Genomic DNA, 26,271 nt, shown 5'->3' with positions numbered 1-26,271 from the left:
AAAAAAAACCAAAAAACGGTTCCGTTTTTGCTGCAAAGTGCCGGATTGTGCCGCATTGCAGAAACCGAAGGTGTGAAAGCAGCCTTAGGAGGATATCTGTTTGTGCAGGTAACTATTACTGTGCAGAACTATTAGGCAACTTAATAAAAACCAAATATATTTCCATCTCACATGTTTATTTTCACCAGGTAAACAAATATAACTGCAGAAAATTTAGAAATAAACATTTCTGACATGCAAAAACAAAACCCCAAAAAAATTAGTGACCAATATAGCCACCATTCTTTATGATGACACTCAACAGCCTACAATCCATAGATTCTGTCAGTTGCTTGAACTGTTTATGATCAACATTGCGTGCAACAGCCACCACCGCCTCCAGACACTGTTCCGAGAGGTGTACCGTTTTCCTTCCCTGTAGATCTCACATTTTATGAGGGACCACAGGTTCTCTATGGGGTTCAGATCAGATGAACAAGGAGGCCATGTCATTACACTGGGGAACAATTTGAAAAACAATTTCTGTTGAGTTAGGTTTTTGAGCTGATTTATACTAAAATTGGCATGCTGATTCCAAAAATGTAGTCAGTTTTTTTCTATCACGTCAAGTTTTTCCTCCTCAACTTACCTGCCATAGAAGCACAATTGCACTGATTTCTGTAATAAGACTTATCTGAGTACAATTCGACTCATATAGAGCTACGTGGCAACTTGTAAGAGTAGTCACAACTGAGACAGTGTGGTGAGAGGTGTGTGCAGCTCCCAATACATCATAATTATCAATATCTTTACACAAAAAATGTATCATAGTAGGAATAAATAGGATTGGTGATAGCTTTTCTCTTTACATTGGGCGCTTAGTTGTAATTTATAGATCTTTTATGATTTTTTTCTTTGTTAGTTTTAAAAGCTTGTAACTTTCCATTTCAGTGTTTTATTTACTTATGTACATATTTCCTTTGTTTCAGATCATGTCTGCTCCTTCTTCCTCTCGTCGTAAATGCCTAAACAACCCTGACTCCTTCTGCTATATTTGTGGTGCTTTCACCATTCCAGTTCAAAGGGCAAACATCAGTGCATTTGTCAAACAAGGATATTTTGCATATTTTTTTTTTTTTTTTTTAAACCAAATTTTTATTTCTTTTCTTGTAATGGTAAAAAAGGGTACAGAATGAAGAAAATAAGGGTCAACAAATCAACATATCAAATAACAGTCTCTACAATTTATCAATCAAATATTTGTCACGGTCGTCAAATTTGTTCCTTCCCCTTCTTCGTCAATGTATATTTCCATTATTCAGTCTCCGCTACCCCCCTTCAGCATTCCTTGATAACTTATTACAAACATTACTTATAAACACTAACCCTCCCACCCACCCCCCTCCCCTCTCCATGCGACACAACCCAGAATTTGGCCAACTATACTTTCAGCTCGCATAGGGACCCTGACAGGTCTTCCTTCATGTACCATTCCGTAGACACAAATGTGGACATTATTTGTATTGTTTCTTCTCTAGAACATATAACGCTTAACTTTCTCCATTTACTGAAAAATGTTGCTGTCATTCTTTCTTTACACCTCTCCACCATCACCTTCTCCAACATGAGCGTTTTTTTCAATTGATTAACAAGTTCTTCTTTTGTTGGTATTTCCTTCACCAGCCACTTCTGAAGAATAGCCCTTTTACTTATCATTGCTATATCATGGAAAAGATTCGGTAACTTGTCTCCCCCTTTCTCTCCCTCCACTCGATGCGGATAGTGAAATAACCAGACCATTGGATCTAACTCTACATTTCTATTCCAGATTTTCCTCACTACCCCTTGGACTTGTTTCCAAAATCTTTCAATCCTTTCGCACTGCCATATCCCATGATATAGATCTGTTTTTTCCGTACCACAATTTGGACAACTCATCATCTTATCTGGATGTCTAGCATTCAGTATATTAAATCCATAGATAGCTCCATGTATGATCCTGAATTGGGTATCTCTTAAGTTCTCATTCACAATCTTCTTTCTCATCACCATCCAACCATTCAAAATCTTCTCCTTCACTTCTTGATCTCCCAACTGCTTTGCCCACCCTTCCAACATTCTTCCTGATATGTTAGGGACTAACACTTCTCTCATATTTCCATAAAGACTTGATATTTTTGTGGCATGGATGTCCCTTAATATGATTGCATCCATCTGATTTGCCTCATATTCGTTATTTATGTTGTATAGTTTCTTCATTATCCCTTGTTTCACCTGCTCATACTGGAGAGTCTGGAATGGGCGCAAGTCATACTTTGCTCTCAACTCCTCACACATCATCCATCTCCGTTCTGTATCATGCATCAGGTTTTTTAGAGTTCCAATCCCCTTTTCCCTCCATTCTTTAAAGAGATAATTTTCCCTTCCCTGTGGAAAGTCAGGAGAAGCCCATATATTAAGGAATTTGGAGATGTTCCAGGCTAACCCGAACTTTTTCCTAACCGCCTTCCAAGTCATCACTGTGTCTCTACAAATCAGTGAGTGTTTAATGTTGGGCGGCAAATTTGGAATGGAGGTATGTAGGATTGAATTCAGGTCCCAAGGTTTACAAAATTATGCCTCTATATCCCAGTCAGAATACCTACTTGTTCGTCTAATCCAATCGACTACATGTCTTAAGATACAGGCCAAATTGTACCCCCTGATGTTAGGTAGTCTGATCCCTCCATTTTCTGTTGATAACATTAGCTTTTTGGCACTAATCCTCGGCCTATATCCCTTCCACAAAAAACGTGAGAACGCTTTTGTCAATCTGTTCACATCCGAGTGTTTAAGAAGCAATGGGATTGTCTGCATTGGATAGAGAAGCTTGGAAAAGCTCATCATTTTTATTAGATGATTTCTTCCCAGAAGAGTCAACGACAAATTTGCCCAACCTTGCAGTTCACGTTCAATTTTCTCGATCAAAGGGGAATAATTTAATGAATATATGGTTTTTGTATCCCTCCCAACCTATACTCCCAAGTATTTAATTGTATTTCTAGCTATTGGAATGTCACATAATGCACCCCTCTCCCCCTCCGCTCTCTTTCCGTCCAAGAAGAGAATTTCACATTTGTTTTTGTTAAGTCTAAACCCTGCTAACCTCCCAAACTCCTCAATTTGTTCTATGACTCTAGTCAATTGTGTTTTAGGTTTGCTCATGAACAGGATTATATCATCAGCAAATAAGGCTGAGTGCAATGACTTCCTCCCTACCTTGATTCCTTCAAACCACCCCCCCTCATTCAAACGTCTAGCCAGTGGTTCAATAGCCAAGTTAAACAATAGTGGTGACATCGGGCATCCTTGCCTGGTTCCCTTCATCAAAGGAAATGTTTTTGACAGAAATCCCTGGGTACTCACTCTTGCCCGAGGATTTGCATAAAGGACCCTCACAAAATTCCTAAAAGCTCCGTGTAAGCCCAGGTGATCTAACACCTGTTCCAGCCATGACCACCTCACATTGTCAAAGGCTTTCTCCGCGTCCAAGGTGATCAAGGCTGGATTCCCCTCCCCCCCTTCTCTCGTCTGCTTTACTACATCAATTGCTAGCATTACTTTCCTAATGTTTGTCACCACTGAACGTCCTTTAACAAAGCCAGCCTGGGGGAGATCTATAATCTCTGGCAATACTGCCGCTAACCTATTTGCCATCAACTTCGCTAAAATTTTTAGGTCTTGATTAATCAGCGAGATGGGCCTATAACTAGATGGGTCTTCTAAATTCTTTCCTCCTTTAGGAATGAGCTTTATATAGGCTGTATTAAGTGTACCCGATATTCTTTCCCCGTCCATTATCTTATTGAATAACTCTGTCAGTATAGGTGAGATTTGATCCTTCATAATTTTGAAAAAACTGCCGCTAAAGCCATCTGGTTTTGCCATCTGGGCCTTTGTCGTTTTTAACTCTCCTATAACCTGTAGCACCTCCTCCTCTGTTACCTCTTTATTCAGAGCCTGTAAATTTTCCTCCGTGAGCGTAGGCATTTTTGTTCCTTTTAACCACTCATTTCCTTCTCTCCTATCATCTAACCCCTCCTCTTTATATAAACCTGCATAGAAGTCTCCAAGAATGTCGTTTATCTCTTTGGGGTCTGTCGTTTTACTCCCCACAGCGTTTCTCAGTGTCATAATATGTGTCATCGGTCGTCGTCCCCTTGCCAGATTTGCCAATAACTTCCCTGCCTTGTTCCCGAAACGATTCAACTCTGCCTCTTGTTGTGTCCTGTACATACCTTCTTTACTTTCTACCCAGTTCTCAAAATTGCCCTTCGCCTCCACCCACTTTGCTTTTGTCACCCTTGATGGTTTTTTAAGAAGTCAGTATATGCTTCCCTGACTGCCCGGCTAGCCTCCTGAAACTTTACTTGTGCCTGTCGTTTCACCTTTGTCGTATATCCTATCACTTTTCCTCTCAAAACTGCCTTAGCCGTTTCCCAATACAATAGTGTTTCCCCACTGTGCTCCTGATTCGTCAATGTATAATCCACCCACCATTCTCTCAGTATTCTATGGAAGTTCTCGTCCAAAGTCAAGAATGAGGGAAAGCGCCATATATAATCCTGTCCTCTCTGAACTTTGTCAGCTATACTGACTACCACTGGGCTATGATCCGATATTACCATAGTCTCTATAACTATCTCTTCTACCCTCTGCAATAAATTCTCACTTGTCAGCCAAAGGTCAATCCTTGACCAAGAGTCGTGTGGGTGGGAATAGTGTGTAAATTCTCTCTCTTGCGGGTGATATAATCTCCAGCAATCCTGTAGTTTAGTTGTATTTAACAATGCTCTCAGCGACCCCTCCGTGTTCCTCCCCTGCTTCCCCTGACTCCTCCTGTCTTCTTCCTGAGAAACCACTGTATTGAAGTCTCCCCCCACCAATTTACATATATCCCCATCCAGCAAAATCTTACTAGCTATATTTTAAAAAAACAAAACCTTTGTTCCGTATTGGGTGCATATATATTATGGATAATAAAAGTGCCTTGAGTACCTGAAATCTTTATATGTATGTATCTTCCTTCATCTGAATCTTGTGTTTCCACCTCGTGTGCAAAGTTTTTATTGATCAAAATAAGAACCCCTGCTTTCCTACCGTTTGAGGCCGACCCATATACCCTTCCAACCCACATCTTATTCATACGGAAGAACTCATCCTTTTGCAAGTGCGTCTCCTGTAATAAAGCAATATCAACCTTAAGCATCTTGAGATGACGTAGTATCATATTTCGTTTGTGCGGCGATCTGAGTCCCTTAACATTCCACGTAATGAGCTTAACCATAATCCCCAAAATCAACAGTTCCTTTTTCAGGCCGTGTCGCATGGATTCCCCAACTCTCTTCCCCTCCCCTCCTCTCCCCCAACTGTATATAACACCTCCCATCCCCAACTTTACAAATATAATTAACGTCTTCCATTTTTTCTGAGATGATTGAGACTCCTTTCAAACCCCTGCTTCAAGTCAAGCTCTCCATGAAGCCACCCCACTAAGTCACCTCTCCCCCTCTATTGGCTATTAACTCCTTGCCCCTAAACAGCCTTTATAAGTTTATCAAGCTTCTAAAACCGTCATTAAGAGAAGAAAAAGAGAGAGAAAAAGGAAAAAAAAAAAAGCATTAGTAAATGATAAAAGGGAAAAAGTGATAAGCATGAAAAAGAGAGAGAGAAAAAGGGAGCGAAAGAAAAAGAGATAGAGAAGAAAGAGAGAAGGAGGTAGGCGAGACTTTAGAGCGTTAAGGCACATTTGTCACCATACGGCTCCATTCAGCAGTCTCGAATTAAGTCCTTGTCTTGCCTGCTTGTTCATGAGCTGCTGCCTCTTCCTCCTCTTTTCCCAGCTGAAGTCGCCATCTGTCGCTTTTCCTTCGGACTGGCTGGTCTGGATCTCGATTGACTCCACTCTGGCTCGTTGTCGGGTCTAACTGCCGATGTTATGTTTGCAGGATCTGCATGTTTCGGATCAGTGAAAGTCCCTTCTTTTCCATTCCTCTCCTGTCGCCGTGTTCTCCCGTCCTGTAGTATCTCTCGCTCCGCCTCTGAAGGATCCCGAAAAGTCTTTGTGACCCCATCTGCTCCTTTTACTCTTAGTATTGCTGGGTATAAAAGCTGAAATTTAATGTTTTTGTGATAGAGGGCAGTGCAGATCTGGCTAAATGCTTTTCTTTTTCGTGTGACTTCTGCCGAATAGTCGCCAAATAATAGAATCTTGTGTCCCTGAATGCATAGTGCCTGTTTCCTATTCCTGAAGGCCCATAGAATTTCTTCTTTATCTTTGTATTCCAGGTATTTTATAATAACCTGTCTTGCTCTGGACATTTCACCTTGCTTGGGGGTATTATCATTGTTACTGTGACCATCTCTTTGCTCCCTTATGGGTCCCACTCTGTGCGCTCTTTCTACACGGCAGCTATGTGGTAAGCCTAAAGTCTGGGGTAATTTTTTTTCACAGATTGAGTCCAAATATTTTGTTGTCACTGTCTCACCACGTGGATAAGGACTGTGGAAAAAACAAGCGCAAATAGGGTTTTACCCCAATATGTACGGGGTAAGGAGGGGGGAGTATGAATACTCACCAAATGTAGTTGTGAGAGTCACAACTACTATGAACGCATGTGATGTGGATCCAAGGCTGCAGCCACCAGTGGACAGCAGATCACAGAGAGCAAAGGAGAGAGGAGTTCAATTGCTGCGCCAAAAGATCACTTCAGTGGATGTTCAGATTAATGCCACTTTATTTGTCATATAGGTCGACGCGTTTCTGGAGCATCTGCCCCCTTCATCAGGACCATCAAGAACAAGAATAACATCAAATCTGTCTGACAGATTTGATGTTATTCTTGTTCTTGATGGTCCTGATGAAGGGGGCAGCAATTGAACACCTCTCTCCTTTGCTCTCTGTGATCTGTTGTCACTGTCTCAGGCAGACCCACCAGCCTTAAATTATTTCTCCTAGATCTGTTTTCGAGATCTTCTATTTTATCCTTCATAAGCTGAGCATTAGTGTTTAGCTCCTTAAATCTGCCCTCCAATCTTGTCAGATTCTCTTCAGCATCAGAAACTCTTTGCTCTACCTCTGTCAGTCTCATATCATGGTGCTCCACATCCTCCTGCAGCGCAACCAGAGCCTCCGTCACTGAGGTTGCTATTGCCTCTCTGATTTCTGCTGTCAGATGATCTGCCACTTCTTTTGCCAGCCTTTTGTAATCCATCTCATATCTTTCCCCTAAGCCCAATGTCTCTGTACCACTCTGCATACTCTGAATTCTTCTGTTATCTTGGCCCCCTGCACATTGCTGCAGCAGCCCTTGTGGTTCCTCTCCCTCCTCCCCCTCCTTCCCCCTCACTGTGGGTGCCATGTTATCTGCACTCACCCCCTCCTCCCTCTGCTCTGCTCTGGGCTTGAATGGTATTCCTCCACTTCTGAGGAAATAACGATCCATGCACTGACAGCTGGTGATTCAATGCAGCCTCTCTATGTTGGTCTAGGGTGCTGTTTGCTTCTGTAGGTCGCTGTATATTGCAGGGGCTGTATGGAGCTGCTCCTTCTCCCTCCTCACATCTCAGCGCAGGAACAGGAAGCTGCATATTTTAAAGTAAAACACGGTGATCAAGATAAGCCATGGGCCCCTCACATAGTGTGCAAGCAGTGTGTCGAGAGTTTACGGATGTGGACCAAAGGAACACGTGAAAAGTTGGCATTTGGTATCCCCATGGTGTGGAGAGAGCAAAAAAGTCATTCCACAGACTGTTACTTCTGTTTAGTGAAAACATCAGGATTTAACAGGAAAAATAAAAGTAAAATAGAATATCCAAATCTACCGTCAGCTATCAGACCAATGCCTCATTCAGCTGAAATTCCAGTGCCAGTTTTCGAACAGCTACCATCTCTAAGTTCTGAGTGATGTTGACGAACACAGTGACAGCAATGATGCAGAATTTGAAATTCACAAGGATTCAGTTCGTAAGGGATTTGATCAGCACGAGTTAAATGATTTAGCACGTGAATTGGGCTTATCAAAAAAAGCTTCAGAATTACTAGCATCAAGACTGAATGAGAAACAGTTACTTGAACAAGGAGCGAAGGTATCATACTTTCGTACTAGAGAAAGTACATTTTTGCAGTACTTTCGGTGTGACAGCGGTTTTGTGTTTTGCCATAATATTCCTGGTTTACTACAAGAATTAGGGCTTTCAATGTACAATCCAAATGAATGGCGACTGTTTATTGATAGCTCAAAGCGGAGTCTTAAGTGTGTCCTTCTACACAATTTATTTGGTGCAGTCCCTATTGGGCAATCTGTCTCTCTTCGTGAAGAACATGGAGATGTAAAGAGAGTTATTGAGTTATTGAAATATGACACACACAATTGAATCATCTGTGTTGACCTTAAAATGGTTTGCTTCCTTCTTGGTCAGCAACGTGGGTACACAAAGTATCCCTGCTTTCTCTGTATGTGGGATAGCAGAGCTCGAGAAAAGCATTGGGTTAAGTCGAATTGGCCTCCAAGATCTGGTCTTAAACCTGGAGATCCTAACATTCTACATCAGCCACTTGTTGACAGGAAGAATATACTATTCCCACCTCTGCACATAAAACTAGGTCTCATGAAGCAATTTGTAAAAGCATTGCCAACTGACGGCGACTGTTTTAAGTACATCATGATGGCACTTCCTGGACTGTCCATTGAAAAAAAAATCAAGGCTGGTGTGTTTGATGGTCCACAAATTTGACAGCTCATCAAAGATGAACATTTCACCGGGACTATGTCAGATCTTGAGAAGAATGCTTGGTTATCATTCAAAGACGTCGTCAAGAACTTTCTTGGAAATACACGTGCAAGTAATTACAAAGAAATTGTTCAGAAACTATTGGAGAGCTACAAAGCGCTTGGTTGCTACATGAGTATTAAACTACATTTTCTGCATTGCCATCTTGCCAACTTTCCGGAAAATCTTGGTGCTGTTAGCGATGAGCAAGGTGAACGATTTCACCAAGATTTGAAGGTTATGGAAGACTGTTACCAGGGTAGATGGGATGTACATATGATGGCTGACTATTGCTGGAGCATCAAACGTGATTGTCCTCAAGTTAAACACTCCAGAAAAAGCTATAAATGTACATTTTTACCTTAAATACTTGCAAATATATCCTTTGTAAAAAACATGATAGTGTTAAAAAACATTTGTCATGCCTATTTCTTATATATTTCATTTTTTGTTCATATTTGTACTATTTAAAAAAAAAACAAAACACACTTTTTAGGTACAGTAGTTTACATATTTTTGAGAAGACAAAAATCCTATAGTTCAAAAACTTGATATGATAGAGAAAAACAGAGATCATTTCTGGATTCAGCATCCAAAAATTAATTAAGAACAGTTGTCTGGCCTAACTCCTAAAAAATTGCATTCCCCAGTGTTATTTTTTCATCTTTTAGATCTTTACTGGCCAGCCACGCTGTGGAGTAGTTGGATGCATGTGATGGAGCATTGTCCTGCATAAAATAATATTCTTCTTGAACGATACTGACTTGTTCCTGTACCACTGCTTGAAGAAGTTGTCTTCCAGAAACTGGCAGTAGGTCTGGGAGTTGAGCTTCACTCCATCCTCAACCCGAAATGGTCCCACAAGTTCATCTTTGATGATACCAGCCCATACCAGTACCCCACCTCCACCTTGCTGAGTCGGAGTGGAGCTCTCTGCCCTTTATTGATCCAGCCTCTGGTCCATCCATCTGGCCCATCAAGAGTCACTTTCATTTCATCAGTCCATAAAACCTTTGAAAAATCATTCTTAAGATATTTCTTGGCCCAGTCTTGACGTTTTATCTTATGTTTCTTGTTCAAAAGGTGGTCATTTTTCAGCCTTCCTTACCTTGGCCATGTCCCTGAGTATGGCACACCTTGTGCTTTTTGATACTCCAGTAATGTTGCAGCTCTGAAATATGTCCAAACTGGTGGAAATGGCATCTTGGCAGCTTCACGCTTGATTTTCCTCAATTCATGGGCAGTTATTTTGCGCCTTTTTTGCCCAATACGCTTCTTGCGACCCTGTTGGCTATTTGCCATGAAACTCTTGATTGTTCGGTGATCATGCTTCAAATGTTTGGCAATTTCAAGACTGCTGCATCCCTCTGCAAGACATCTCACAATTTTGGACTTTTCAGAGCCCGGCAAATCTCTCTTCTGACCCATTTTGCTAAAGGAAAGGAAGTTGCCTAATAATTAAGCACACCTTATATAGGGTGTTGATGTCATTACACCACACCCCTCCTCATTACAGAGATGCACATCACCAGATTTACTTAATTGGTAGTTGGCTGTCAAGCTATACAGCTTGGAGTAGGACAACATGTATAAAAAGTATCATGTGATCAAAATACTCATTTGCCTAATAATTCTGCACACAGTGTAGAACGCACAACCATAGAAATCTACAATAGAAAACAAGTAACCTAGCAGGCCTGTGAGGCCCCAGGTATGCGTTCTAGGGTTAAAATGTTACAACTTTATAAAAATATATCCAACATAAAAAAGTAAAAACATCAGCATCACAACACAGACAGAAGGGCACCGATGGGTTCCATGTATCTCACATAAGCAAAACACTACAAAACGACAACAAGACATGGGTGTCCAGAAATATCAGCTAGGACATAACGAAGATAAAGGGCATGAACACTACATATACACACACTACAGTTCAAAAGTTTGGGGTCACCCAGACAATTTTGTCTTTTCCATGAAAAATCATACTTTTATTTATCAAATGAGTTGCATAATGAATAGAAAATATAGTCCAGGCATTGACGAGGTTAGAAATAATGATTTTTACTTGAAATAATTTTCTCCTTCAAACTTTGCCTTCGGCACAGAATGCTCCTTTGGCAGCAATTCCATATTTGCAGACCTTTGGCATTCTAGCTGTTAATTTGCGGAGGTAGTCTGGAGATATTTCACCCCATGCTTCCTCCCTCCCACAAGTTGGATTGGCTTGATGGGCACTTTTTGCGTTGCATACGGTCAAGCTGCTCCCACAACAGCTCAATAGGGTTGAGATCTGGTGACTGGGCTGGCCCCTCCATTACAGATAGAATACCAGCTGCCTGCTTCTTCCCTATATAGTTCATGAATAATTTGGAGATGTGCTTTGGGTCATTGTCCTGTTGTAGGATGAAATTGGCTCCAATCAAGCACTGTCAGGGTATGGCATCGCATTGCAAAATGGAGTGATAGCCTTCCTTATTCAAATTCCCTTTTCCCTTGTACAAATCTCCCACTTTACCAGCACCAAAGCAACCCCAGACCCTCACATTACCTCCACCATGCTTGACAGATGGTGTCAGGCACTCTTCCAGTATCTTTTCAGTAGTTTTGCGTCTTACAAATGTTGTTCCGTGTGATCCAAACATCTCAAACTTCGATTCGTCTGTCCATAACACTTTTTTCCAATCTTTCTCTGTCCAATGTCTGTGTTCTTTTGGCCATATTAATCTTTTCCTTTTATTAGCCAGTCTCAGATATGGCTTTTTCTTTGCCACTCTAACCTGAAGGCCAGCATCCGAGTCCCTCTTCACTGTAGACGTTGACACTGGCGTTTTGCGGGTACTAATGAAGCTGCCAGTTGAGGACCTGTGAGACGTTGATTTCTCAAACTAGAGACTCTAATGTACTTGTCTTGTTACTCAGTTGTGCAGTGCGGCCTCCCACTTCTTTCTACTCTGGTTAGAGCCTGTTTGTGCTCTCCTCTGAAGGGAGTAGTACACACCGTTGTAGGAAATCTTCAGATTCTTGGCAATTTCTCGCATGGAATATCCTTTATTTCTAAGAACAAGAATAGACTGTCGAGTTTCAAACGAAAGTTCTTTTTCTGGCCTTTTTGAGAAGTTTAATGGAACCAACAAATGTAATGCTTCAGATTCTCAACTAGCTCAAAGGAAGGTCAGCTTTATAGCTTCTCTAATCAGCAAAACTGTTTTCAGCTATGCTAATATAATTGCACAAGGGTTTTCAAGGGATTTCTACACATCTATTAGCCTTCTAACACAGTTAGCAAACAATGTACCATTAGAACACTGGAGTAGTGATTGTTGGAAACGGGCCTCTATACACCTATGTAGATATTGCATTAAAAACCAGACGTTTGAAGCTAGAATAGTCATTTACCACATTAACAATGTATTGAGTGTATTTTTGTTTAATTTAATGTTAGCTTCAGTGAAAAAAAATGTGCTTTTCTTTCAAAAATAAGGAAATATCTAAGTAACCCTAAACTTTTGAACTGTAGTGTATTTCGTTAGCAGTATGTAAAAAGGAGTCACAAACTAAATTGTCACTCACAGGTATGGAAAAGTTGACAGACAACCTTGTGGTGTCGAGGCTGCAGAAGGTCACTGCGTTTGGCTGCATAAACTGCTCCTTGATATTCCATTCTTTCTTCCTTGGTGTGAATGGAGTTCTATGCACCTTCCCTGTCAGGGTTAAAGGAAACCGGTCACTAGATTTGGGTCCTATAAGCTGTGGCCACCACCAGTGAGCTCTTATATACAGCATTCTAACATGCTGTATATAAGATCCCAGGCCACTGTATAAAACGTAAAAATCACTTGATAATACTCACGTAAGTGGTAGTGCAGTGCAGCCTGGTCAGATGGGCATCTCCACTCTCGGTCCAGCGACTCCTCTTTCGGCTATCTTTGTCCTCCTTCAGAAGCCTGGGTGCATGAGGCGTCCCACGTTATGCACACTAGCCAGCATTGAGGACCCACGCAGGCGAACTACAATACTTTGATCGCCCCTGCTCAGGGCAGATCAAAGTGCACCTGTGCAGGACCCCAGTGTCGGCTTGTGTGGATGACGAAGGACGTGTCATGCACCCAGGCTACAGAAGGAGGAGGACAAAGATGGTCGAAATAGGAGGTGGCGGACCGGAGAACGGAGACACCCATTTGACCAGTCTGCACCGCACCACCCCTTAGATGAGTATTCTAAAGTGATTTTTACGCTCTACACAGCGGCCTGGGCTCTTCTATACAGTATTCTGGAATGCTGTATATAAGAGCCCAGTGGTGTTGGCCAAATCTGGTGAAAATTTCCCTTTAAATCTTTCCCTTTTGGATCCATGTCTAAATCCTAGTTGCCAGGGCTCACGTGAAATTGTTATGCCCTACTTCCAACCAGTACCAGCTTCCTCCTCCCAAACTTCAGACATCTGAGCAGGAAGTCAGAGCAGCGCTCACGTCCTGCTTAATGTCCGAAGGCGGGGAGACAGACACCGGGTGCTGACTGGTTGCTGGGCTCGTGTGTCATAAGGTCACGTAGGCCCTGGGTACAAGGCTTTAGACATTGCTGGAACCGTAGCTGCACTGGAGGGGAGTATAGGCTTATTTATTTTTATGGGGGCGCGAACAAGGAAAAGGCGTAGGGGCTGTCCAAGTAGTGGACAACCCCTTGCAAGCAGGAACATTTAGCCAACATAAAATGAAAGAGAATTTTTAGATGGCAACAGATAGGACAATATAACCTGTTAAAAGTGAATTAGTTTCACATATGGATATGTTAGTCTATTACAAAAAGAGCCCGTCACCTAAATCATGCTGCCGAATCATGTTTTTGAGAAAATATACTTTGAAAAATTGGCCAGGCAATGTGTGTCTTATTGGACAATTCCAAAGCCAGTCCTCGGTGACTTCTCTCCACCCCACTCTCCTAGAGTGACCGGTCTTCTCCCTATATGTCGAGGGAGAGAACTGTCAGTCAAAGGGATCAGGGTGGGGATAAATTGCTGGGGACCTGCCTAGGACTACCTAGACCTGACATATGCCCCCCCAACCCACTTTTCAAAGTACACCTTCTCTGAAATGCCGCAGTGTTTCAAGGTAAAGCATATACGGCTGCAATAATACAGTATGAATCAGATGACAAACTCCCTATAAAGGTTATGTACTAAGTTTTTAAATTATCGCCTCTACATAAAATAGACGAAAGTTAGTATCACTAGGGACCTCAATGCTCAGACTCCAAGTGGGTCGTAGTCGGAGTATGCACCCTCTGCTCCAATAGATGTCTATGTAAATACCCCAGATCGATTGGTGCAGTGGAAAAACAAGCAAACGTTACTCAAATGTGTACCTAGAGAATATTAGAGGACATGTGCGCCTTCAATACAATGGCTTGAAGAAATTAAGAAAAAAAAAAATTAAGCAACTCTGCCTAAACATTGTTGAGGTGAAAGAGTTAAAACTTTACTCTTAAGATTCAAATTGTCTCTTCAGGGAGGAAGGAGACTAAAGGGGGCTTTACACGCTGCGACATCGCTAACGATATATTGTCGGGGTCACGTCGTTAGTGACGCACATCCAGCGCCGTTAGCGACATCGCAGTGTGTGACAACAAGGAGCGACGATCAACGATCGCAAAAACGTCAAAATTCATTGATCGTTGACACGTCGCTCCTTTTCATAATATCGTTGGTTGTGCATGCCGCTTGTTGTTCGTCGTTCCTGCGGCGTCACACATCGCTATGTGTGACACCGCAGGAACGACGAACATCTCCTTACCTGTGTCCACCGGCAATGAGGAAGGAAGAAGGTGGGTGGCATGTTCCGGCCGCTCAGCTCCGCCCCTTCTCTGCTATTGGGCGGCCGCTTAGTGACGCAGCAGTGACGTCACTATGACGCCGAACGCACCTCTCCCATGTAGGAGGGATTGTTTGGCGGTCACAGCGATGTCGCTGAAAATGTATGTGCGTGTGACGCTTCCATAGCGATAATGTTCGCTATGGCAGCGATCACCAAATGTCGCACAAACGACGGGGGGCGGGTGCTGTCGCGCACGACATCGCTAGCGATGTCGCAGCGTGTAAAGCACCCTTAACTCTAATGACACCTATTGGAAGTAGCAATCCTAAAAGTCAAAAGTGGCCCTTTATCGAGCCTTTTCACTTGTCAGTCTCTGCAAGGAGAAAAGGCTTTCCCCTTAAAACCCACTATAGCTTTTCATACAGCCAGATCAGATCTCATACTTTGCACTGACGAGGGGCAATTACCCCGAAACACAGTGTCTGCAAATTGAGGTTCTGATCTGGCATAAATCCTAAGTCATGTGAAGAGGCTCATTAAAGGGCCACTTTTGACTTTTAGGATTGGTACTTCCATTAGGTGGCACTAAACTTCGTCACCTTCCTCCCTGAAGAGACAATTTAAACATTGTTGACTGTTTTGTGTCCACAGCCCTTACATCTCCATGGTAACAGACCACAAACAAATCATATATAATTTGTTTTTTTGCCGGCTAACATACAGATGTTTTCTTCATCTTTCATAGACTATCATGGAGAATGTTCAGCCAACTCATGGTCGGTTCTTGGTCTGGAGGAATCTTAACAAAGGCATACAATACAAGCAGCAAAACACATATGATGCCTGACAAAGCCATACAGAAAGACACTAAAAAAAGAGAAAGAACAGGGTCAACACATCCATCCAAGTAGAATAAGGAAAAACTGTTTACAAGAACAACTACATGACCCTTACCCCGAGCTACAGGCAAGACAATATCGCCTATATTTCTACTAAAACACAGGCTCTTACATGAGAGCTTGTAAAACGTGTCCATCTTGGTCTATAATAAAATCAGTATGAAGATCTAAGTAGGTGTCATTTGTTCTCCGTAAAAATGTTCTGGAAGGTGCGACGGCGTAAAAACCTGCCAACTGAGCAGATCAAAACAGGCAGCAAATCAAAGGTGGTTAGCAAAAAGTAGACTTTCCCTGTCAGAATGCTGGATGCTTTAACGAGTGAAAAGGACAGTGACGGCTCTTACCACGGCAATCACACCAGACACGTACAATCAATAAAGGCTCCTGTTATACAAAAACGCCATCTAACATCAGATATAAATGATGCTCTTCATTTCTCCCATAAGGCTGCAATAGCCAAATCACCTGGGTATACGTCAATGGCCTCCGTCATTTCAACAAACTCTGTATAGATCAATAGTACAAACCAATAAAAGAAACTACGTAATAAATATTATCGTAGAAATCTGACTCTTTCTACACTGATGAGACACTTTCTTTTCTTCCTCAGTCTCCTGGTTAAAGGATTGATTCACTAAACAACATAGTGGCCACATCGATGTAAAGCTCATAACGAAGGCTTTTCTCAAATACCTTGTGTAGTACATTCTGCATCTGAGCGGCGCTATTGTGCTCAGATAATCCCCATCAAATGACCCCCGGGCTCTGTTACCGCTGAGATCCGGTGATGTCACATCAACTTCCAGCTGACCCGATATCACCGAGGTGGGCTCCAGTCTCCCTGAGTGACGGGTCTGTGGGCGGAATTTCACCACTCGTCACAGCCCAGCATCGCTCCTGCCGATGGCGCTCTACAACGAAGGAGAGCGGGCGAGATGCTGGGCTGTAACAAGCGGTGAAACTCCGCCCACAGCCCACTCACTCAGGGAGACTGGGGCCGCCTCAGTGATGTCGGGTCAACTGGAAGTTGATGTCACATCACCTGTCTCAGAGGTCACGTGATGAGCGGACTGCAATAGCGCCAATTGACTACACAAGGTATTTCAGAAAAGCCTGCTTTATGAGCTTTACATCAATGTGTGGCCACTATGCTACGTAGTGGACCAACCCTTTAATTATTCACTTAAACCCTGCCCCCCCCAACCTACCCTTAGCACAAATCCAATATGGCCAAAGCAAGATGGACTGTGCAGCATCAGGTTACACCTTGTATTATACTCTATGGTGAGAGTAATAAAGAGGAGTGAGGAGCATGCAGCACTAAGAGAGACTGGCAGCACATGTATTTCATATCAGTCTTGGGAATTCACATCCAGACACCCAGACCAGGAATGCTGTATAGTGTCTTCCATGCGTCCCCTGTTTGTGTGATACAGATAAGAAGAGCAGGAAACCCTCATTTCTGTCTGGGCTGTGTATATAAATACACACACATCCACTAGCTCAGAGACAACTAAAAATTAGAGGTAGAGCCTGCATAGGGTACAAATGAAGTCATACAATGGCCAGAAATAGCGTTCTCTCTAAGGTACACACATGGTAGCTAAAGGCCCAGTTACACAAAAGAACTTACCAGCGATCCCAACAACGATACAACCTAATAGGGATCGCTGGTAAATTGCTAGGAGGTCGCTGCTGAGATGTCACACTAAGTGACGCTCCAGCGATCCCACCAGCAACCTGACCTGCCAGGGATCACTGGAGCGTCGCTACACGTGGAAGCATGCTGCGCTTGGTAACTAAGGTAAATATTGGGTAACCAACCAGATATTTACCTTGGTTACCAACGCGCACCGCTTAGCGCTGGCTCCCTGCACACCTAGCCACAGTACACATCGGGTTAATTACCCGATGTGTACTCTGCTACGTGTGCAGGCAGCAGGGAGCCGGCTTCTGCGGACGCTGGTAACCACAGTAAACATTGGGTAACCAAGAAGCCCTTCCCTTGGTTACCCGATATTTACCTTCGTTACCAGCGTCCGCCGCTCTCACACTGCCAGTGCCGGCTCCCTGTTCCCTGCTCTCCTAGCCACAGTACACATCGGGTTAATTACTCCGGCTACGTGTGCAGAGAGCAGGAAGCCGACACTGACAGCTGAGAGCGGCGGATGCTGGTAACGAACGTAAATATCGGGTAACCAAGGAAAGGGCTTCTTGGTTACCTGATGTTTACTGTGGTTACAAGCGTCCGCAGAAGCCGGCTCCTGCTGCCATTCAGTTGTTGCTCTCCCGCTGTGAAGCACACATTTTGTTGGTGCTTTGAGAAAAATGAGTGAAAATGGTAAAAGTCGAGAAATATTTGGGCCGCCTTGCATTGTGCAAAACTTTAGCAATTTTTCAAAGCTTTTCTATGCCAGTTTTCTGGTGTTAAAGGTTTTGTCCAGTCTTAAGCTTCAGGTTTGCAGCCACTTTTACAATAAAGTGATTGGATGGTCATGTGACTCCAAGTATGTGATTTGCATACACCCGACCACAATCTGACCAGATGTGTCCAGCCTCATTCAATACAATTGCATGGAGCAAAATCGGATACAGTCATGTCGGTATGTGACTGCATGTATGCAGATCACATACTTGAGGTCATGTGAATTCCACTCCCAGTGTAAAGAATGCTCATAGTAAGCGAGATGTGAGGATTCACAAGTCTGCAGACACAGAGTGAGACACAGTGTGACACACACACACACAGAGCGACACACACACACACACACAGAGCGACACACACACACACACACAGAGCGACACACACACACACACACACAGAGCGACACACACACACACACACAGAGCGACACACACACACACACACAGAGCGACACACACACACACAGAGCGACACACACACACACAGAGCGACACACACACACACACACAGAGCGACACACACACACACAGAGCGACACACACACACACACAGAGCGACACACACACACACACAGAGCGACACACACACACACAGAGCGACACACACACACACAGAGCGACACACACACACACAGAGCGACACACACACACACAGAGCGACACACACAGAGCGACACACACAGAGCGACACACACAGAGCAACACACACAGCGACACAAAGAGCGACACACACACACACACACACAGAGCGACACACACACACAGAGCGACACACACAGAGCGACACACACAGAGCGACACACACAGAGCGACACACACAGAGCGACACAGAGCAACACACAGAGCGACACAAAGAGCGACACACACACACAGAGCGACACACACAGAGCGACACACACAGAGCGACACACACAGAGCGACACACAGAGCGACACACACAGAGCGACACACACAGAGCGACACACACAGAGCGACACACACAGAGCGACACACACAGAGCGACACACACAGAGCGACACACACAGAGCGACACACACACAGCGCGACACACACAGAACGACACACACACACAGAACGACACACACACACAGAACGACACACACACACAGAACGACACACACACACAGAACGACACACACACACAGAACGACACACACACACAGAGCGACACACACACACAGAGCGACACACACACACAGAGCGACACACACACACAGAGCGACACACACAGAGCGACACACACACACAGAGCGACACACACACACAGAGCGACACACGCACACAGAGCGACACACGCACACAGAGCGACACACACACACAGAGCGACACACGCACACAGAGCGACACACACACACACAGAGCGACACACACACAGAGCGACACACACACAGAGCGACACACACACAGAGCGACACACACACAGAGCGACACACACACACAGAGCGACACACACACAGCGCGACACACACACAGAGCGACACACACACAGAGCGACACACACACAGAGCGACACACACACACAGAGCGACACACACACACAGAGCGACACACACACACACACAGAGCGACACACACACACAGAGCGACACACACACACAGAGCGACACACACACACAGAGCGACACACACACACAGAGCGACACACACACACAGAGCGACACACACACACAGAGCGACACACACACACAGAGCGACAGCAGACTTAAGGCTTAAGACTGGACAACCCTTAAAGGTATTATTACGCTCTCCAATGGACGGTGAGCATCCGGGGGTGGACCCACCGGACTGTGCACCGGACTCCTATGAGGAAGCAACCAGCAGCGAACCCCTATACAGGGACTGTGCGGCGCTTCCAACAGAAGGCCTAAATGCACTGCAGCCAGGGACCAGAGGGGGGCCATCTCTTACAGACGGATACAGTCACAATGTCCAGTACAGGAGTCTGGGATATAGTGGCACTACGATGGAGGCAGAGACGAGACGGCACTGAAGAGTAGATCTGGACAAAGACAGCACTGGTGGTGAAGACTCAGGTGCGGTGACAGTCAGGAGATAGCTCAGTTGGACGACATTGCAGTAGAGGCTATGATGGGACAGCACATAGGCAATGGAGGTGAGCAGGCTTTAGGACGAGACAGAGGTTAGTAATTAGAGACTGGAACAGGGACTAGACACAGTAACAGCCGGAGGCATGAGAACTAGCAATGCGCTACAAGCAACGTTGCTCAGGTGCCTCCTGTCAGGGAAGGCGGACTAAAATACCCTTTAGGTAACAGGTAATGGGACGCTACCACTTAAGAAAGGGGGTGTGGCCACGCGTGCACCCTATGAGCACTTGCAGAAGTCCTGCGTGTGGCCTGGAAGCAGGAAGAGGTTGCAGCAGACTCCGGGACAGAAGCAGAGCGCACGGTCGGGAGTGTGAAGACACCACGGCAGGACCTGGAGCAGGAGAGGAGGCTGCAGGGCAGTAGAGAGGAAGGACGCCGCTGCCAGAAGCTGGGAGCAGGAGCACGCGCGGGAGCGTGGAACTGGGCAGGTGAGTGGAGGGGCGCCCGCCCCCCTCGGACCTGGCGAGGATGGGCGCTACAGGTATATGCACATGTTAAGAATTTGGTGCTGAAATTTCTGCACTATTTCTGCATCTCTTGGCAGGAAAAACGCAGCGGTAAAAACATGCAATTATGTAGAGTTTTTTGATGAATTGTTTTTTTTACATGCGTTTTTGGTGAAGATTTTTCACACTCGCTTATAAGTGAAATCTGCAGCAAAAATGCTGAAAGAATTGGCCTCATGCAAATTTAAATCTACAAGGAGAAAATAAGCAAAGTGTTCATGATACTTCAGGATTCTCATTCACTTTACAGTCATCAGAAAATTGTGACAAATCTGAGCAGAAAAAAAACCTGCAACAAATCTGCAACGTGTGCACAGGCCCTTAAAGCTTTGATTAATTGGGATCTTTGTGTTACTTTAAAAATATAGCTGATTTTTCTGAAATCCTATATACCGTATTTTTCGGACTATAAGGCTACATGCGCACGCTGCATCTTTTTGTGTTCACAAACTGCAGCCAAAACTGCAGCAAAAACTGCACCTTGTCAGAGAGAGCCTGGAAATGTCACAAAAAATGCTTCTAATTATAGGTGCGTTTTTGTGACAAATGTTGACAAAAACGCAGGAAGAATGAACATGCTGCATTTTTTTTGTCACAAACTTTTGACAAATAAAACGCTGACAAATAAACTGCAATGTGCGCATAGAAAATCTGACTTCTCATAGACTTTGCTGGGAAGTCAGATGTCAGAAATAAACTGCAGCCAAAAACGCACCAAAAAAAGAAGTGTGCGCATGTAGCCCTAGACGCACTTTTCTCCCCCCCAAATATTGAGGGAAAGTGTGGGGGTGCATCTTATAGTGCGATGGCTGCAGTGCGGTGGTGGTGGAGCGGGTAAAGGTGGGCACGGTGGTGGTGGAGCAGGTCATCAAAGGCAGGAGCAGGCTGTAGCCCCCAGCTGTGAGACTTTATCTTGGCTGGTTATCAAAATTGGGGGAACTGCACGCAGTTTTTTTTTTTTTTTTCTTTAAATTACCCCCATACAGTGTCAAAAGCAGATCCTCGCCCCATAACAGTGTGCCATGACCACAATTTTTGCTAAAAATTTTTAATTTTCCTATTTTCCTCCTTTAAAACCAGGGTGCGTCTTATGGTCCGCTGCGTCTTAAGGACCGCTGCGTCTTATGGTCCGCTGCGTCTTATGGTCCGACAAATACGGTAGTTCTTCATTCTTTTTCTACTGACTAATCAAACCAAACTCTGCAGAGAAATGAAGTCAACAGAATACAGTGAGGAACATATAGGGTCAGTATATCTGTCTGTTACACTACAAGGGAGCGGAAGTGAAGACATGTCAGCTCAGCAGGAAGATTCTGCTCGCTCCACAGTTACTCCCACAGTAGTAGTGGGGTTGGCAAGTCCAGACCCTTCTCTGATACCCTAAATGAAAAGCATACGACACACAATATTTGGGTCTGATGTACAATTGACAATGTAAAATTCCATCTTAATTCTTATAATACCGTACACCTCTGAGGATACATTCTCGGAGCAGTAAAGACCTGCAATTAGAGAATCAGTGGGGGTCCAAGCTGGAGAGACTGTCAGATCTTGGTAGATGTTATGCCCCGTGAAGAAACAGTAAGCAAACATAGTATTCGGCATTGATATGCATCGCATGCGGTGTACAGCTTAGTAGCACAAAACACATTTAGTATTTAAATGATTCTAATGCCATCATGCTACACTTCTCTTTGAAGCAAGGTGCCTTGCAGGGATTGTTTTTTTTTTAATTACACAAAAAGACAGGTTGGAAGACATGCTGAGCGCAACTAACGAGTACAGCTCATTTTACACAGGTAAAGTGGTTAACTATACAAATGAAAGGTCTTGCTTTTTTACGACAAAAATGAAGCTACTTTGTAATTATTCTTTGTTAAAAACATTCTATATTCTTATGCATCTCCATGGTTACAGACTACAACAGTGAGTGTAGTCAGATCCTGCAGTTATAAATGGCCGAGACTTTCCAAGTGTAATCTTTACGTTTTTTCTTTTAAGAATTTTCTAACCCTACACTGAAGACGAGGCGATTCAAGGGTGGTTCACTACTCTGCAATAGTGGCCACATCCCTGTAAAACTGATAGGGAAGGCTTTTTTCATATACCTTGTTCAGCCAATTCTGCCTCTGAGCAGCGCATTGCGGTCCGCTCATTAGCATTGCGTGACCTCGGTGATGTTGGGACAACTGGAAGTTGATGTGACATCACCGGATCTCAGAGGTCACGGAGCCACTGCAATAGCGCCACTCAGAGGCAGAATTGGCTGAAGAAGGTAATTAGAAAAAGCCTTCCCTATCAGTTTTACAGAGATGTGGCCATGATTGCAGAGTAGTGAACCACCTCATTAACAGTTACCCTAACATCCGTTTCCTCCGCTCACTTTCAACACAATTAACATCTGGTTCTGTGGTGCTTCTGGACTCCAAGCAATGCAAAATGCCTAGCTCTTTCAACGGACATAAAAAAAAAACGCAAGAAAAAGCAGCAAAAATGTAGCAAGATCTGCCTTTTGTAAACAGCTTCTTTACTGCCAAAAGAACATGTTTTGCCTCCAGAAAAAAAAGAAAAAAAACCCCTCTAACCCCCCAAAAAAAAAAATCCCCCACACATGAACATAGACTTAAGGGTGCTTTACACGCTGCGACATCACGTCAAATACCTGCTTAGCGACGTCACTGGAGACACCGAACAATCTCTCCTTTAAGGGGGCGGTTCGTTCAGCGTCACTAAGCGACCGCCCAATAGCAGAGGAGGGGTGAAGATGAGCGGCCGGAACATGCCGCCCACCTCCTTCCTTCCTCCTTTCCGGTGGAAACAGGTAAGGAGATGTTCATCGTTCCTGCGGTGTCACACATAGTGATGTGTGCTGCCGCAGGAACAACAAACAACCAGCGGCATGCACCACCAACGATATTATGAAAAGGAGCATCGTGTCAACAAGCAACGATTTTTGACGTTTTTGCGATCGTTGATCGTCGCTCCTTTTAGTCATACACAAAGATATCGCTAACGGCGCCAGATGTGCGTCACTAACGACGTGACCCCGACGATAAATTGTTAGCGATATCGTTGTGTGTAAAGTACCCTTTACAATGTGATGGGTGACACCTCTGAATACAGCGGATAATCACAATGGTTACAGCTGACCATGCTCCACTCCCTTCATAATGAACTTACTACACCAGCTTTAGATACTTCAATACAAAATAAAGTGTCGGAGTCTGTTCGTTGTGGCTATGTACATGTGCCGTTTCCTGAAACAGGTTAGAGTCTATAAAAGCCGGACATACATCTTTCTGAGAATTTGACTCCAGAATTCATCTGAAATTAAAGAGGGCGTTGCCATGTAGATCAGGAGAGCAAACTGTCAGTCACTGCATGTCTCAAACTGGTAGCACCCCCTTTTAAATTAAAATGAGGTTCAAAGGCAGATTCTCGGGGACAACTATATCTAGCCCAACAGTTCATTTACATATTAAGAAATACATGGATTTCTCTGGAAGAAAACAACGGTTCTCTGCTCAGGGCAGATCAAAGTGCGCCTGCGCAGGACCTCAATGCCAGCTAGTGTAGATGATGTAGAACGCGTCATCCACTATAGCTTCAGAAGGAGGACAAAGATGGCCGAAAGAGGAGGCGCGGGACCCGGAGAACGGAGACACCCATCCGACCAATCTTCTCCGCACTGACCGTTAGGTAAGTATTATAAACATCCGGTGACCGGTTCCTTTTAGTATTGAGCAGAAGTAAGTATACGGATATCCCTCTATATACAGTATGAGCCTATAGAGAGCACCCCTACATATAGTACAACTCTATATAGAGCATGAGCCCTCACATAGCCCTCTATATACAGCAGGAGACTGCACATATCTCCCTAAATACAAAATCAGCCCCCACACTGCCTCCTATATACAGTATGAGCCCTCACACAGCCCCCGTGTACCCCCCCGTGTACAGTATGAGCCCTCACATAGCCCTCTATATACAGCATGAGACCGCACATATCTCCCTAAATACAAAATCAGCCCCCACACTGCCTCCTATATACAGTATGAGCCCTCACACAGCCCCCCTGTGTACAGTATGAGCCCTCACACAGCCCCCTATATCTAGTATGAGCCCCATACAACCCCTACATACAGTATAAGCCCCACATAGCCTCCTATATACATTTTGAGCCCTACATAGCCTCCAAAATACAGCATTAGCCCCAATAACCCTTCTGGGGGCGAAAGAGGAGGGGTACTACAGCTAGTATTTAATAAAAGTTAAAATGTAATTATTCTTACAACTAGTTTCATCCCCCGATTTTTTTTACTAGTATGAGCAATAAAAACACTCACAAAGCTATCTAATTTGTATGCAAATTTTATATATAGTTTTTGCATTTATGTTCAAATATAAAAAAAATAGCATTAAAGGGCCTATTTTTATTTTTTTGCTAAAAGTCACTGCAACTGACAGTATCAAGCCATGTACACTCTATCTTGTAAGCAGTGATATATTATGCCTTTTGGCAGATTCAATAAATAGGGATTAAGGCCACATCAAAACTCTTCAGGCAAAACGTGTTTCTCCGCACTGAAGGGCAGATCAGATACCAGTAATATGTTTCTGTAAATCTCATACCAAACATACTGGGGATATGAGAGTGTAGTATTTCTTCTATAACAAAGCAGACAAGGACACATCGGCATGAATTATTTATCGTTATTAAAGCACAGTACCTGCTTTATGAAACATCTCTAATAGCTCTTGTCGAAGTGATTTTTCCAGGTTGAAATAGTTATTATCTTCATCAGGTTTCTGGAGAAAGAGAGGGATGTGCTGCAAAACGATAACTCGCTGGCAAGACCGCTGTTTGGCTATGGCCAGCTGCTCAGCCAGCCACTTGTCTTGATTCTCCTTCTGCTCAGGGCACTTCGATGCATCAAAGAACAACTGTGTGTTTAAGACTAGAAAGAAAACTCCACCAACCCAAAAGGAGAAGTAGTCATCTCCCCAGTTGTCGCAGTAGGCCTGTATGGTCTCAGGGGTTGGTGCGTTGCCGATGTCATGGTTTCCACTGACAAACACCATTGGGATGTCAGGGTTGGTCTTCAGGAGGACGGTTTTCAGATCCCGTTCTTGAGCTGCTTTCCACTCAATTCCTGAAAAAATAAACCACAATTAGACTCATAGTCTCAAAGGCTATATAATATTCATTCACAAAGAAATTTACTCAACTATAAGAAGATCAACTAATCTAAGGATATTCACAAATAAGGCAACCTCAGGTTTCCAAAAAGTGGCCACAAAACAGTCGTGTAAGAAAAAAAAAAAGTAGAGTGCTATCACATCTCAGACATTTATAACATGTCCACAGAAAAGGTCATAAATATTTAATAAATGAGGGTTTCGAGAAGGGGCCTCATCTGGCAGGCTGTGAAATAAGAGGGGTGGCCATGCATCACTTCAATGGGGGTTCCGAAAATAGCCAAGGAAGCATTTTTAAAACCTCCATTTACGAGAAAGGTAAGAGCCATGCATGCTTGACCACTTCTTCGTTCGCAGTGATGTGAGATGTTGACCCTTTCTTGAGATAGGTGTAAATCTAAGACATTTATAGTTGTCAAAGGGGGTTATACCCTTGTTCTTTTTGTGTAACCTCCTATATAGATAGCTCATTCCACGTCTATTGTAAAATTATAGATTGAAATTAAAAGTATGTCAAAACCCAGCTATT

At 43.8% G+C, this 26,271-nt stretch overlaps 1 protein-coding gene across 1 annotated transcript in view; it reads right to left on the bottom strand.

Moving 5' to 3' along the window:
* The window catches only part of CPPED1 (calcineurin like phosphoesterase domain containing 1), a 136,910-nt gene that overhangs the window by 51,534 nt on the left and 59,105 nt on the right, over positions 1–26,271 (bottom strand). Inside the window, exon 3 of the mRNA XM_075319115.1 lies at positions 25,274–25,696. Within this exon, the coding sequence (XP_075175230.1) occupies positions 25,274–25,696 (423 nt within the window). The remainder of the gene's footprint in view (positions 1–25,273; positions 25,697–26,271) is intronic.

Source organism: Anomaloglossus baeobatrachus, chromosome 7 (genome assembly GCF_048569485.1).
Source record: "Anomaloglossus baeobatrachus isolate aAnoBae1 chromosome 7, aAnoBae1.hap1, whole genome shotgun sequence".
Taxonomy (NCBI): domain Eukaryota; kingdom Metazoa; phylum Chordata; class Amphibia; order Anura; family Aromobatidae; genus Anomaloglossus; species Anomaloglossus baeobatrachus.
Note: the sequence above shows the minus strand (reverse complement) of the source record. Positions and strands in the feature narration are given on the sequence as shown.